At 53.4% G+C, this 14407-nt stretch overlaps 4 protein-coding genes across 4 annotated transcripts; 2 read left to right on the plus strand and 2 right to left on the minus strand.

Annotated features, from left to right (window-relative positions):
- Window positions 1-321: 321 nt before the first annotated feature.
- Window positions 322-2428, minus strand: CCM_02637 (sorting nexin-41; the record flags this gene model as incomplete). The annotated part of the gene is made up of 5 exons (XM_006667789.1): window positions 322-417; window positions 471-1601; window positions 1657-1923; window positions 1972-2279; window positions 2323-2428. 5 exons carry the CDS (start codon window positions 2426-2428, stop codon window positions 322-324), a joined length of 1908 nt encoding a protein of 635 aa, XP_006667852.1.
- Window positions 2429-4466: 2038 nt separating this feature from the next.
- Window positions 4467-8045, plus strand: CCM_02638 (RNA polymerase II transcription elongation factor Ctr9, putative; the record flags this gene model as incomplete). Its single annotated transcript, XM_006667790.1, has 1 exon — window positions 4467-8045. The coding sequence occupies one exon, from the start codon at window positions 4467-4469 to the stop codon at window positions 8043-8045; it is 3579 nt and encodes a 1192-aa protein (XP_006667853.1).
- Window positions 8046-8641: 596 nt separating this feature from the next.
- Window positions 8642-9865, minus strand: CCM_02639 (nitrate reductase; the record flags this gene model as incomplete). The annotated part of the gene is made up of 4 exons (XM_006667791.1): window positions 8642-8791; window positions 8864-9407; window positions 9469-9550; window positions 9655-9865. 4 exons carry the CDS (start codon window positions 9863-9865, stop codon window positions 8642-8644), a joined length of 987 nt encoding a protein of 328 aa, XP_006667854.1.
- Window positions 9866-11709: 1844 nt separating this feature from the next.
- On the plus strand, window positions 11710-13942 carry CCM_02640 (Fungal transcriptional regulatory protein; the record flags this gene model as incomplete). Its single annotated transcript, XM_006667792.1, has 2 exons — window positions 11710-11745; window positions 11813-13942. 2 exons carry the CDS (start codon window positions 11710-11712, stop codon window positions 13940-13942), a joined length of 2166 nt encoding a protein of 721 aa, XP_006667855.1.
- Between the last annotated feature and the right edge of the window lie 465 nt (window positions 13943-14407).

Below are 14407 nucleotides of genomic sequence, written 5' to 3' on the forward strand. Positions count from 1 at the left end.
TCTTCTGCTTTCCTATTTAAATTGTCTCAGTCTTTAGCTGCGCTTGTCCTTGTATCCTTCCTTGGCTACCTCGTCACGCGCGTACTCGTCAACCTAGCAATACGAGGCTTGATTAAAACTGCACTTGGCCAAGCAAATAATGGATCTAATCATTACCAAAATTATCAATAATCTACCAACTAAACAACTAGGAGCCGCCGGTGACTCCATTGAGCTCATCTCTAGTCCCAGTGGTGAATTATCTACGGACAGCGCCAACCAACATCCCAACTCCAAATCACAAGGTGCTCACTCCCACGCTGGGGCATTACAGAATTCCAATTAACTTTCATCAATCTTATCGACCTCGAGTCGAGCTTCTTCCCACTGTTGCTTGCTTTTTCTGGCCCACTCTATCTGACTCTTGGCATAGGCGAGCTGTAGATGATTAGCGCATTTTCTCGAGAGCTTGGTATAATCGTCGCTCTTACCATGTAGCGGCGCAAGTCTTCTTCCTTGTCGTTTTGGAATCGCCGCAGATCTTTAAAAACGCTGGCGCTAGCCTCTTTAACATCCTTCTCGGAAACCACCTGAGCTTGCTCGAGCTGGCCGATAGACTCTCTGGTCTTCCCAATTGTGTCACGGCGCGTGCGCTCAGGATCAACATCAACCACACCTTGCACAGCATGGCGAAGAGGACCAAAGATTCTGTTGGTAATAGAATTGCTGCTGGGCATTTTCTTGTGCGAGATGCTGGTGCTTCTCTCGGGGACACCTTGGCCAGCCTCTGGGGGACTCGATGGAAAGTCACCATGCGTTGGTGGAAAATCAGAGTCGATAGATTCGGTGTCCTCCTGGTTACCCTCACGCCTTTGGTATGTTGGGGGTTCTCGTAGGCTGGTAGACCGTCGCGGCGGCGAAGAAAGTTGCTGGCTGCTCGAAAGATATTGTTCAATGCGGCGAGCTTCGGATTCGCTGCGCTCCAGTTGATCGAGTAGTGTTCGTTTCTTCTCGAGCTCCTCTTCCGTCAGATCCTGCTGCACACGCTTCAACACGCGATACCTCACAACACTTCTAACAACACCAGCGAATTGAGCATTTTCTCTCATAGGCTCGGCGAAGCTGGCGCCGAGTGAGCTAGCCAGTTCTTCCGTAGCAATGTAGGAGGAATCAGCAGCCTGACCAACCTTTTCGATGGCGGGTCCAAGAGAAGGAGCCTGCTCAGAAAGAGCAAAGGCGTTGTATCTAGAGCCCAATTCGCAAAGATCCGTAGCCAAAGATGACAGGTGGCTAAGGGTCCGACGGTTGACTTTTTCCATCGGACCTGTTAACAAAGTCTCTAGTTCTTTGATGGAGGCTTCGTATGTAGTAAAGTAGGGGTCAAGATCGTGCTCGCTCAGGTTTGTGGTATCATTGGGAAATCGCCCGATGGTGCTGGCACCGCCTTGAATAACAGACGAGTTTAAAGAGGAGTTCCCGCCAGACGCGGTTCGAATCTTAGCGGAAGACGCGGGAACTGGCAGATAGAGATGTCCAGTGGTAGGGTTTGCCGTATCCAGCGGAGGTGCTTTCAGAACATTCTTGGGGATTGATGAAATGGGATGCGAGTTCAAGACCTCGCTCTGTTGCGAAAATTAGTTTGTATCAAATGCGGCACACATGAGACATGAGACATACCCAGCTTGCATTGGGATCGAGAAATCTTAGCCAAACGCCGTCGTTGCGGACAAGTTCCATGCGGCGGCAGCGATTCAAAAAGACGGCAAGCATGCGCTTTCGGAGATCAATTATCTGTTGATCCTGCTTTGCGCTCGTAGGATGCGCCGCATAATCCGCCATAGTGTGCTTTTCGGGGATCGGTGGGATTACAAGGGTCGGATGCAGACGGGTTAGAGCATCTCTGAGCGAGGCGAATTCCGAGTATCTTCGGCGAACTTCCAGGTCCTGTTACGAGGTCAGCTTGACGTCCCGATGTTGATTTGCGGTACATACGCCGGTACGAATGGTGTAGACAATGTGGCGACCACCACTTTCAAGGCTCTTGCCAGCGTCTGTTATGATGATTTGCATGTTTGGGTTTTCATAGAGAATCTGCTCAATGCGACTGGTATAGCCGCCTGGCTTGCGCTTAGGGGGGACGTCATCCTGGGTGGTTTCTGCGGTGTCGAGGCCGGCGGTGGCAACGCCCTGGCCAAACACCGGCGCCTCATCATCGCTAGGGGACGGTGTTGCGGCAGATTCGTACGAGTTGACTGTTGAGCGAGGCTGGTCAGTAGAGTGACGCACAGGACAAATTGGTGCTTTGGACTGTCATCGCAGAAAGTCGCCTCCAAAATAACCTACAGTCGCGGGTAGTCGGAGAAGCCGGGTTCACCGACGATGACGTTTGCGAGTCTCGGCGGTCGAAGCTGGTCCCATAAGGGTTGTTGTCCTCTTCGTCGTTCCACATTATGTCTAGAGATGATGCGCTGCGTGAATTACCGAATTAGGCGCCGGCGAAACTTGTTGATCCAATCTGGACACGAATGGTTGTAGTGGCAGCAATGGGTGGACAGCTCGGCTGAGAAATGGCGGGGAAGAAGCTAGACGCGTGATAAGAGTACAAGGGTTCGCAGGAAAGGTGAAGTCAAGGAAATTGAACAAGATGCGTCGCCATTCTCCTATGCAATCAAATCAAAAGGATGTGACCGGATTTGTGATGATGCCCAGTGGTGGGCGAGAGGTGCGCGGTGCGATGGAGGAGCAAAGCGAAGCTGCGTAGCTCCAGATTCAGAGGCTGAGCCAGGATTGCGGCGCTGAGGCAGAGTCCTGAGTACTAAGGTTGCCAGCCATGACGACCAGTGGCGCACGGGCCAGTTGCGTCACCCCTCCCACCTTTGCTGTCGTGTCCTGCCCGTGTTTCTACTGGGATTCACTACGAACATTCAAAACGTCAAGACATCGTCTTTAGCCAAGTTTCCATCTCGGAGAACGAAAAGATATTCGACCCACGTCTACGATCTTACACGAAATGGCTAGGCAACGGGCCGCCATCACTCTGGGATGTATGATGGACGGTGCACCATGACAATACTAGCACAAAGGCGACGGGAGAACCAAATTATCGGGTAACTACTATAGCATCGAATCAACCCGACAGCCGCCGCTCAATACCAAAGACACCCGGCCCTCATCATCCACCCCCTTACACCCTCGATAATGACCTCCACCTTGATGGACGGCCTGTGGCGGACTGGGGCAGCTAGAAGTACTGCCTCTGTTACTGGCGGACCTGCTGAAGGTTGAAAAAGTCAGACAATTCAATTGTGTAGCCAGGCAACCAGGCTGCCTACCTGCGTTCCCAAGCGACACGCTTCGCTTCTCTCTTACGTCGATTCTGGAGAACCGTTCGCGTCTTTCGCCCCTTGCCTACTTCGCCGTTGTCCCGACTTTCGATGTTTCGTGAATCTTGCTGGTCGTTCAGACCTGTGGTGCTACTCTGGCAGCTCGATGTTGATGTAATCGAGGCTCGAGATGAAACGGATGGCACTCGGCTGTCGTTTTCAAGCGCCAGTGTAGTCGAATCTACACATCGTTCTTCATCCCGTAACGCTCCTCCTCCCAGCTCTTCTTTCTCATCCAGGACACTGTCGCGATGCGGACGTAGACTCGGTTGAGGTATCTGGAAGTCGTCACTATGAACAGTGGCTGCGGCTATGCTCACTGTTTCTTCGGTATGCGACTCATCGGAACGATCCATATTGTTGTCCTTCATGTGCAATACTCGTGATTCTTCGCACCATAGCTCTAGTTGTGACAATGTACCGGAGCGTCAAGATGCGCCACGGTGCGCGACAGACTATGTTCGTCGTTCTTGCGTGATTTGATGCGTCTTTGTATTGGTATACGATTGAACCACTCAGATCTCGGTTCACTAAGAAAATTTAAAATCAGACAGACGACTGTCCTACCTGAAGTGACGTTCCACGGCAAGTGCTAATGATACTCAAGGCAGACCACAACCTGCCTCCGTTCTGACTACCTACGCAAGATAAACTTGTAAACTAAGTAAGAAATAAAGCATAATTCCCAAGGAATCCCCTCATTCTTTTTTGTGAATGGTAGTCTCGAAACATTGTTTCCAATCTCTTCGATTTGGTCTAGGCCAAGATCGAATCACGACCAAGTTACTGGTGCGTGCCAGTTAGCCGTGCACGGACCACCTCCTTCCATCTAAAGACCGCTGTCGCGAAATCTATCTTCGCTTCCCTGCCGACATTCGCTGTATCTGCCAGCGCCCTCAATCCCCCCCCGCGGCCACAATACAGCGCCAGTTTTATTTCTTGTCATAAGTAATGCAATCGGGGAGCTCTGGAAGCTTATAGTACCGGAAGCGGATCCGCCATCTGCGCGCTGGTGGTTCGGCGCGAAGCTGTGCACCCCCGACGCCATAATTTAGGCAACCTGCGAACCCTTTCTCAACCTTCTTCATCAGCCTACGCATCATCATGGCAACGATCGCTAACGGGGCGACCAACGGAGTCGCGAATGGCGATGTCGCCGCCGGCCCCGTCAGCATCCGATTTTCTGACATCCCCTCGGCAATAGACATCCCCGTTCAGGGCGATCAAGAAGACGAAGCCGTCGAAATCGATCTCGAAGATCTAGTTGATGACCCAACTGAGCTGTGTACCCTCTTCGAAAACGAACATGCGGCGAAAACGTACTGGATGACCGTCTCCCTTGCGTACGCGAAGCAACACAAAATCGACCACGCCATCGAGATGCTCATCCGTGGTGGCGGCGCTATCCAAAGTAATGCTAGCAACCCACGCGACAAGGTCAGCATGATATGCTGTCTCTGCTGGATGTACCTCTGGAAGAGTCGCGAAGCTCCGCGTGTTGCCCCCGACGGAATACGTGTCTCCGAGGCCAAAACCAAAGAATACTACCTTCAGCTTGCGACATCGTCGCTAAACGACGCCGCGCGACTCAACCCGTCATTTCCGCCCATCTTCCTCGCCCGCGGTGTTTTGCTTCTACTAAGAGCGTCACTTCAAGCCCCGTCGAAAACCGCTGGCGGCATTGGCTCCGAAAAGCAGGAGCTCTTGAAAACCGCCGTCAAATCCTTCGATGACGCGCTCAGAGTTTCTCAAGGCAAGAACATGCTTGCTTTGATGGGCAAGGCGCGCGCATTTTTCTCTTTACAGAAATACCCCGACTCTTTGGCTATCTACCAAGATGTATTGCAGAAGAAGCCGGATCTGGTCGATCCTGATCCGCGCATCGGCATCGGTTGCTGTTTCTGGCAGCTTGGGTTCAAGAAAGATGCCAAGACTGCTTGGGAAAGAAGCCTTGAGATCACCCCAGACTCCAAGGTCGCTAACATTCTGCTTGGTCTATATCACCTTGATGCTAGTGGCCACGTCCCAGTCAATAGCGAGGACTTTGTGAAGTTGTACAAAAAGGCCATGACCGAGTATACCCAAAAATCATTCAAACTCGACAAGGATCTCCCTTTGACCTGTTCGACATTCTCCAACTACTTTCTCTCTCGCAAATCGTGGGACAACGCCGACAAGCTGGCTCACAAGGCCATTCAGTATACCGACGTCAACGCCATTGCCAGTGATGGCTGGTATGTTCTGGCCAGAAAGGCCCACTACCATGGTGATACAGAGAATGCCAACGACTTCTACCGGCGAGCCGATGATGCGCGCGGAGGAACAGATACTGGCTACTTCCCTGCCAAATTTGGTGCTGCACAACTATCGGTGATGAAAAATGACCTCGGCGAAGCTAAGCTGCGCCTTGAAAAGATGATACAACAATCAAAAAGCCATGAAGCCATGATTCTTCTCGGCACACTGTACGCCGAGGAGATTTTTGCCAACCAAGCAAGCGATGCCAAGGAGGACAAATCAGCCGAGATGAAGAAGGCCATTAATCTCCTGGAAGCGGTCAGAAGTGCCTGGAAGAATGCGAAAAGAAACATCTCTCCCGACGCTTCTGTCCTGCTCAATCTCGCACGGCTCTATGAGACCGATAACCCTGAAAAGGCGCTCCAGTGCTTGCAGCAAGTAGAGCAGCTGGAGCTGGAACAGATCCCTTCTTCAGAATACCCCGAGGGCGTTACAGAGGAAGCAGAAGTGCAGACTGCTATACGCAAATTCCTTCCTCCCCAACTCCTGAACAATATTGGCTGCTTCCACTTCCAGGCCGAGAAGCACGTGCTGGCGAGCGAAATGTTCGAGGCAGCCCTCGGTGCATGCCTGAAAATGAGCGAAAAAGACAGCACGGTTGATACCGATGCCCTAGTGTCGTCAATTAGCTTCAATCTTGGCCGCAGTTACGAGTCTCAAGGTCTCTCAGACAAAGCGGTCGAAGTGTACGAAAGTCTTTTGAACCGCCATGACGACTACGCCGACGCTCGTGCTCGTCTAGCATACATAAAACTGCGACAAAGCCCGAACAAGGAGGGCCCTGACGCCGTTGCCAAGCTCTATCAGGACAACCCTAGCGATGTCGAAGTGCGTGCCCTTTACGGATGGTACTTGGGAAAGCTTTCGAGAAAGCGGCCTGGCAATATTGTCGAGGACCCAGAGTTCCGCCACTACAAGCATACTTTGCAAAACTACGACAAACATGATCGATATGCCCTGGTTGGTATGGGAAATCTTCATATGATGCAAGCCCGCGAGATGAGACGCGAGACAGATGCCGACAAACAGAAGCGCAGTGCGGCCTATGGGAAAGCTGTTGAGTTTTACGAAAAGGCTTTGTCATTGGATCCGAAAAATGCGTACGCCGCACAGGGAGTCGCCATCGCTCTGGTAGAAGATAAGAAGGACTATAAGAATGCACTTGCCATCTTCAACAAGGTGCGCGATACCATCAGAGAGCCTAGCCTCTATGTCAACCTGGGCCACATCTACGCCGAGCTGAAGCAATTCTCCAAAGCCATCGAGAGCTACGAGATTGCCCTGTCGAAAGAAGGCAAGCACAATGACCCAGTCATCCTGGCCTGTCTTGGCCGTACCTGGCTGAATCGGGGCCGCGCAGAGCGTGACATTGATGCATATGGCAAGGCCCTCGAATGTGCTGAAAAGGCATTGGAGGTTGCCCCTGACCAAGTTCACTATAAGTTCAACGTTGCGTTCGTCCAGATCCAGCTGGTGACCACCATCCAGGGCCTGCAGGAGAACAGGCGCACGGCAGAACAGTTGGAGAAGGCAGCTAAGGGCCTCGAGGCAGCAATCGAGTCACTGGATGCTATCGCAGCTCACCCCCAGACGCCGTACCCCAAGCATGACGTCGAGCAACGTGCCAACATGGCTCGAAACACGCTGCGCAAGCAGCTTGAGCGAGCCATTGGGAAGCAAAAGGAGTGGGAGGAAGTTAATAAGGAAAAGATTGCTGCCGCACAGAGCCAGCGGGAAGCGGAGCTCAAGCGTCGCGAGGCCGACCGTGCCGCAATCCTAGCCAAGGAAAAGGAACGCCAGGACAAAATCCGCAAGGAGCGTGAAGAAATGGCTGCCCAGGTCAAGCTCGAGACGGAGGAGCGTGAGCGAGAACTGGAGGCAGAGCGCACGCGTAAGGAGGGCGAATTGACAGAGGACGAAGAGGGTAACAAGGTGAAGCGCAAGCGCAAGCCTGCCCCTCGCGCTCCCGGGGAGGGCCGGTCGAAGCGCTCCTCCAAGAAGAAGGGCGCCAAGGACGATGACGAGGACTCTGACGAAGGCATCCACGTTAAGAAGAAGCGCCGTCTGACGACGCGCGAAAGCTCCAAGTTCAAGTCGGCCGAGATTGTCGTGGACAGCGACGAAGACGAGAACGGCGGCGGGGGCGGAGGAGATGACGAGGACGATGTCCTCGAGCGGGCGGACCGCATCGGTCACTCCAGTCCGGCCGCCTCGGAGGCGGGCGAGAATGAGTCCAACGCGGGCGTGGGCGACGACGACAAGATGGACGTGGACGATGCGCCGCGCGGGCAAGACGACGATGACGACGAACCTGCACCCCGTCAGCCTGCCAAGAGGGCACGCCGCGGCCGGGTCGTCGACAGCGACGAGGAAGAGGACGAGTAAGTGTAATCGGGAAGGAGCAAGTACCGAGCGTGTTTGTGTCAACAGGAGAGGCGGTAAAAAATTGCAAGGAAATACGGCGTAAAGGGTGAACGTCAAACAATAGGACGTGCGGGAACATTTACTAGCAGGAAATCTCAGCCTAAGCTAGATGAAATCGATCTCTTCTTCACTATGTGGTTGTTGAGTTTATTCTTGGGTTCTTTTATTGTATTGTTGTTACTAGATTCATGGCAAGTCGCAGAAGATAATTCATCAATGCTTGGTCAAATGCGTCGAAGCAATTTTTTTTTAAATATACGTCTATATTCGAATAGGCTGCTAACACGCAAGATGTGAAAGTGCCATGGACTTGTTTCACGAAGGAGTAAGCAGAACTTTGGATCCACCCACTCAAATTAGCATACAGTGTATTACGGCATCCTCTGCTTTCTAGTTTCTCATTTGTTCTTCCTTTCTATTCCTGGTGCCCAGCCCTTTACTTTTTTTGCCCGTTCATTTCATACGGCAGACATGATGCATGGCCACAGGGCCAAAGCGATCTGTCCGCCCTTTCTTTTTGCACAGTAGTGATGCCATGAGCTGTCGCGCTTTCTGCTTTAAAAGGCAAAGACCTGATCCTCGAGCTTGCTGACGGGACGGGCCTTTTTGAAGCCGAGGCTCTCGGTGGCCTTCTTCAGACCGCTAATCATGGGAGGGGGACCGCAGAGCAAGATCTTGACGTCATCGGCAGGCTTGGGGAAGAATTTCTGACGCAGGTGTTAGTCTTTATCTGAAGAAGAAAAAATATTTACGCCGGAGTATAGTAATGGCGTGCTTACAGAGATCATGTCGGCCGTGACATAGCCGACGCTGCCGGTCCACCCCTCGGGGGGGTTATCAAGGACGTAGTGGACGCGAATACCCTTGTCCTCGGCGACGAGAGCGTCGAGGTCCTCCTTGAGGAGGATGTCCTGAGGGGTGACATTGGCAAAGAGCAGGTCGACCTCGGTGCGGTCGCCGGCCTCGCGGCCGCGGGCAATGGCGCGGATAATCTGGAGCATGGGGGTGATGCCGGTGCCGCCAGCGACCATGCCGAAGTGGCGAACCATGTTGGGAGTGTAGACAAAGGCGCCCTTGGGACCGCGGACGCGGATCGTCTGGCCAACGATGAGCGAGGCCATCATCTTGGAGATGTTGCCCTGGGGGTACGACTTGATGAGCAGGTCAAAGAAGCCCGGCTGGTGGTCGCCCGAGACGGGCGTGTAGGAGCGCACAATCTCCTTGGTGGTGCCGTCGGGCTGTACCAGGGGCGCGCCGATGGAGATGTGCTGGCCGATGGGCAGCCCGAGGACCGACTTGGACGAGGGGAGCTTGAAGCGGTAGCTGTGGAGGGCGTGAGCGGAAATGGTCAATTAGAGGCGAGGACGAGCGCTCGGGAACGTACATGGCTACATTGTGAGAGATGACAGTCTTTTCCTGGAGCTCAAACTCTTGGAAGACGTCGGGCTTGAGGACCTTTTTGATTTCTGACGTGGTTTGTCAGTTTGGTCGTGGGCTTGGCATAGGGGGGGTTTTGTTGGGGCCGCCATCGGAGGCGGCATTGCTCTGCGCCAGCCGAGCACACAGTTACCGCGCAGGCAGGGCAGCGCAGAAAAGGAGGGTATTCTGAGGGATTGCGACTCACGAAAGTTCCAAAAGTTGTAGGCACCAAAGAGGAGGGCCACGGGAATGGCGTAGATGACCCAAGAGGCCTTGACAATGGCGGTGCCGATGATGAGGAGAAAGCCGGGTACGTAGACGTAGTCAATGTACTGGCGCGCAAAGAGGGAATCGTCGGCCATTGTGTCTGTTTTCTTCGTTTCGTCTTGTTTTCTATAGATGGTTGGAGAATGAAAATTGAGAATCGGTCGACAGTGAAATTCGTCTCGGGTCGTGTCAGCGTTGGAGCAGGGCGGAGGGAGGAGGAAGCGTTGCCGAGCAGGACGTTGATGACACGGAACAATAGGGCGTGGGACGAGATGGTGCCCGCAGGAGAAGCGCCTTTCGAATGGGATTGGAGATTTTTGGCAGGTCTCGGTTTGTTGCAGGGGCCAAGAAGAGCTGCGCGATTAGCTGCTGAGAGTTTGACGTTCCCGAAAAAGGGTTTGTTTCTGGGGGACCAAGAAAAGTGGCGGCTAATTGGACGGGCAGCAAGCAGCAGCATCTCAACTCAGGGCCAGAAGCTTTTTCCCATTCCCCTGCGATGGGTTGACCCGAGCTCCTTTGTTGTGAAGTACTTGGGGCTGGTAATTTGAGTACCTTATACATGGATTTACGATGGGAACACGGCTGTGGTAGGGTACATGATACATCTAGCGCCAATGGCTGGGTACCTCGGACAACTTGGACCCGGCAGTGAGGGACGGGTGGGCAATTGGGCTACGGGTATGCACTGATATTTTACCTACCTACATATCAACCTATGTCTGATGTGTAGGAACAACTTGAACGTCCAGCACCACGTTGGATGTAGAGACTACGATATGCAGCACATACAGTAGTTACGGCCTCCACAAAGACTACACATGGAGCGGAATCGGAAGGACAAGCCGAGGAAGCTGTAAAGAGCGACACGTGATCGGATCTAGATGTACTCTTGAAAAAGGAGGTATTTCATTATTCTACGCTACCGAGTACTTTTAAAAAAAGAGGTATTTCCTCTAACTGTGCTGTGGGATATCTCCTTGTAGAGAGAGCGACTAATAGTAACAGACTGGAGAGCAACTACTAAGGTACCTATGCAAAAGCGACACACTGTCCCAAATCCCAAAGTGTACTCCGTATATAGGTAGGTACTAAGGTACCTAGAGTATATGTTGTGATTTAAGTGGAGATCACAGTACACACAATCAGCTAGAGACCTACTTATAGTAGAAAGCTAGAAAGGGATAGTAGTATATAGATAAAGGAGTTAGGTTTAAAGAAACTAATCCTAATTACTAATAGAATTAGGTAATAAAAAGATATACTAAAGGAGAATAATTAGGCTAAATAACTAGGCTAGAAAATAGGTATAAGAAAGGAGGAATTTCCCCTCCTAGTTAAAAAAGAATAAAGTAAAAATAGCTATAAGTTTTAATATATATTATTCTTTAACTTTACTATATAAAATTACTCTTAATTATAACTAGTTATTTAATATTTATATTAGCCTGCTTATATAAATTCATGAGAGTATATCATCAGCCACTACCTGTAATTCTTCAGCCCCAGCCATCTCAAAGGCGCGATTACAAGGGTGGTTCACGCCAGCTCCGGCGTACTTTTGCCTTTTCACCTGCAATCACTAAAACATCGCTGTTCAGTTCCGGGATATACAGTGGACAGATCGGAAAATGGGGACAGCTGTTCAATTCGTCTTGTATGACTGCTGCTCCTGTCATTCAAAGACACAGCTACACGCCCTTCATCGTTGCAAATCTGCCGAGGTCAGCGATGGCTGTAAGTGGGAGCGCCTCCTAGTTAGAGCGCCTCCTCGAGCGCCGCCAACATCGACATCCCTCCGCCCGAGCATGCTCTTTAAACTCTTCTAACACAATTCACGCCAATGATTCACTTTGCAAACACCTCTCATCCATAGTATCGAGTCCACACCGCCGCTGCCACCCATCTCCAGCTTCTAGCATGACACTTTCCTTCGTCCATGATGCTCAACAGCTGCGTCGTCTGCCGCAAACGCAAGGTACGTTGATGTCGCATCTTCCCTTCGGCCTTTGCTGGCAGACGGAAGAAGTGCTAACAACAGTTAGATCAAGTGTGACCGAAACCCGCACTCGTGTCGGAATTGCATTCATTTTGGCACGAGCTGCGTCTACACCACCGTCCCACGGTCCGAATTGAAACGCAGCGCCACCACCCTGTCACATCATGACGAATCCAGTCGCACCTTTACGCAGACCGGTCTTGTGCGCCGCCGCGTCCCTCGCTCGTGCGTCGCCTGTCAAAAGTCCAAGGCCAAGTGCTCGGGCGAGCAGTCCTGTGCGCGGTGTGGCAAGAAAGGGCTGACTTGCCGCTACGCGGAGCAGACATCCATGAGCGAGCCTGCACCGAGTCGCTCAATCGCGGCAACGGCGCCGCCGTCGCAAACACAGCAAGGCAGCGTGCCTACTTGGCTGGGCTCGGCTCAGCTCCCATCATCCCATCGCGTGCGCGCGCTGGTGGACATGTACTTTGCTCAGGTGCACACTGTGCGGTGCCTGGGCTTCCTCCACATCCCGACATTCATGGATCGCTTCCGCGAGGACGAGGCGCTCCTTGCGGATTCTTCGGGGCTCGTGTACATCATGTGCGCCCTGGCCGCGCCCTTTCTGTATGCCAAAACGGTCGACTCTCCCGAGAGCGACCCGGCGAGCGGCCTCCGCTATCACGAGGCGGGCCGGGGCTGGGCGGCGAGCGCCCTGCAGCGCGTCTTTGCCAACTTCGGCGCCTCGACGGTGGACAGTCTCGCCGTGTCCGTGCTGGTCCACGAGCATCTCATCCGCACCGGTGACCACACCAAAGCGCTCCTACTCTCCGGCATGGTGGCGCGGCACGTCCAGATCCTGCAGCTCAACCTCGAGCACGACGACGACACCCTGTGCGAGTCCGCGGGCTCCCTCCCGAGCGAAACGAGGGAGTCTCGGCGGAGGCTGTTCTGGGCCTGCTACCTGCAAGACGCACTGATTGAGTGCGGCATCGACCAGCTCAAGCTCATTTCTAGCGACGACGCGCGCTTGCAGCTGCCGTGCCGGGAAGAAGACTTTCTCCGCGGCCGGCCGTGCGTGACGGAGACGCTGGGCGCGGGGACGCTGCTACCGTCGGCCGTCGGCGCGAGGGGCGCGCGCGAAGCGGTGGACAACTTGGATCTGCGGGCGTACTACATTCGTGCCATGGCGCTGCGCTCGAGCATCCTACGCTACGTCAAGCACATTGACGGCGACGAGCCGTGGGACGCGCTCGGCGGCTCGCAGTTTCAGCGCCTGGAGAAGCGCCTTGCCGCCCTGGAACAGTCCATCCCGCACGCTCTCCGGATGAGCAGCGGAAACACCTATCTGTACAAGTCCTCTGGCCGCCTGAACCTGTACTATGGCCTGCACATCCTGCTGGCCCAAACATGGACCGATCTCTACCGCGTCGGCGTGGCCGGCCTCGTCTTCCCCAGCTCTGCCACGGCACGGCTGCGACAGAACGCGCCCGTTGAATTTCGCCGGCGATGCCACCAGACGTGCGCGGACCAGGCGACGCTTATAGCAGGGCTGCTCGAGGGCCTCTACAAGTGCCACCGCGAGAGCATGATTGACATGCCCTACGCCATCAACGCCCAAGTCTGCAGTAGCACTCTGGTGACGACGCTGGCATCCGCCCGCGCGGTGGATGAAGCAGGGTTTCTGCCCAGTTACACCGAGTCCGAGTACCGTCGCATGCTGCGGTTGAATCTCGTGATGCTGCAGCACATGCAGCAGTACATGAAAGTGGATGCATTTGCCGAGTCGGCAAGTCAGGCGCTTAAGCACTTTGAGTGCATCGTGCAGCGTCAGGAGGCTGGTCTTTCAAACGGCAAGGAGAGCACGACCGAAGCAGGACACCCTTCGCACTTTTCGCTCGATTACATTCTCAATCCGCTCGGCGTCTTTCCCATCGCGCGGACCCAGGCTCGCGACAAGCATATACCAGAGAGATTTGCGAGCGCGCGCAGTACGGTAAATACAGAGCGTGCGGCCGTGTCACATTCAACGCAAGAGTACACGGGAGAGAGAAGAGAAGTGACCGAGGCCGGGTCGCTGTGGGACTGGGATGCGCAGCTACCGCTTCTGGAGAGCATGGACTACCCGACGTTCCTAGACGATGCATTTCTAAGCGAGCAAGGTCTAGGTCTGGGAAACACCAATGGCTTCTACTAACGAGGAAGGGAGAAGCTTGCGAGCGTGCTGATACTATCCATATTGCCTTGATCGAAACGGCTTGCCAAGCCGTCATTGTACACTAATGTAAAAATGAACTATTTGACAGCTCATCGCTGAATTTGTGGACACGATGTTCGAGCAAGCATAACCTCTAGGCATGTCGAGCAAGCATAACCTCTCGACGTGTCCAACCCTGCAGAGACCGAGACTTCGGAGAACGCGGGGCCGCGATCCGTGATTCCGTCCGTGATCCGGTCCGCGATCCGCTGGAGAGGGTATGTCAATTATCTCGCCTCATAAGTGGCATGTATGGTGCCAACTGAGTTATTCTGTATAAGGTTACCGGAAATTTCAATTCCAAAAGATAAATAGAGCGTTCAAGCCACTTTCATTATATCCACACAAGCGCGCCTCATCCTCTACATGTGTAATACCTAGTCCCCATCTACACTCTCAAACTCC

Source organism: Cordyceps militaris (assembly GCF_000225605.1).
Source record: "Cordyceps militaris CM01 unplaced genomic scaffold CCM_S00002, whole genome shotgun sequence".
NCBI lineage: Eukaryota > Fungi > Ascomycota > Sordariomycetes > Hypocreales > Cordycipitaceae > Cordyceps > Cordyceps militaris.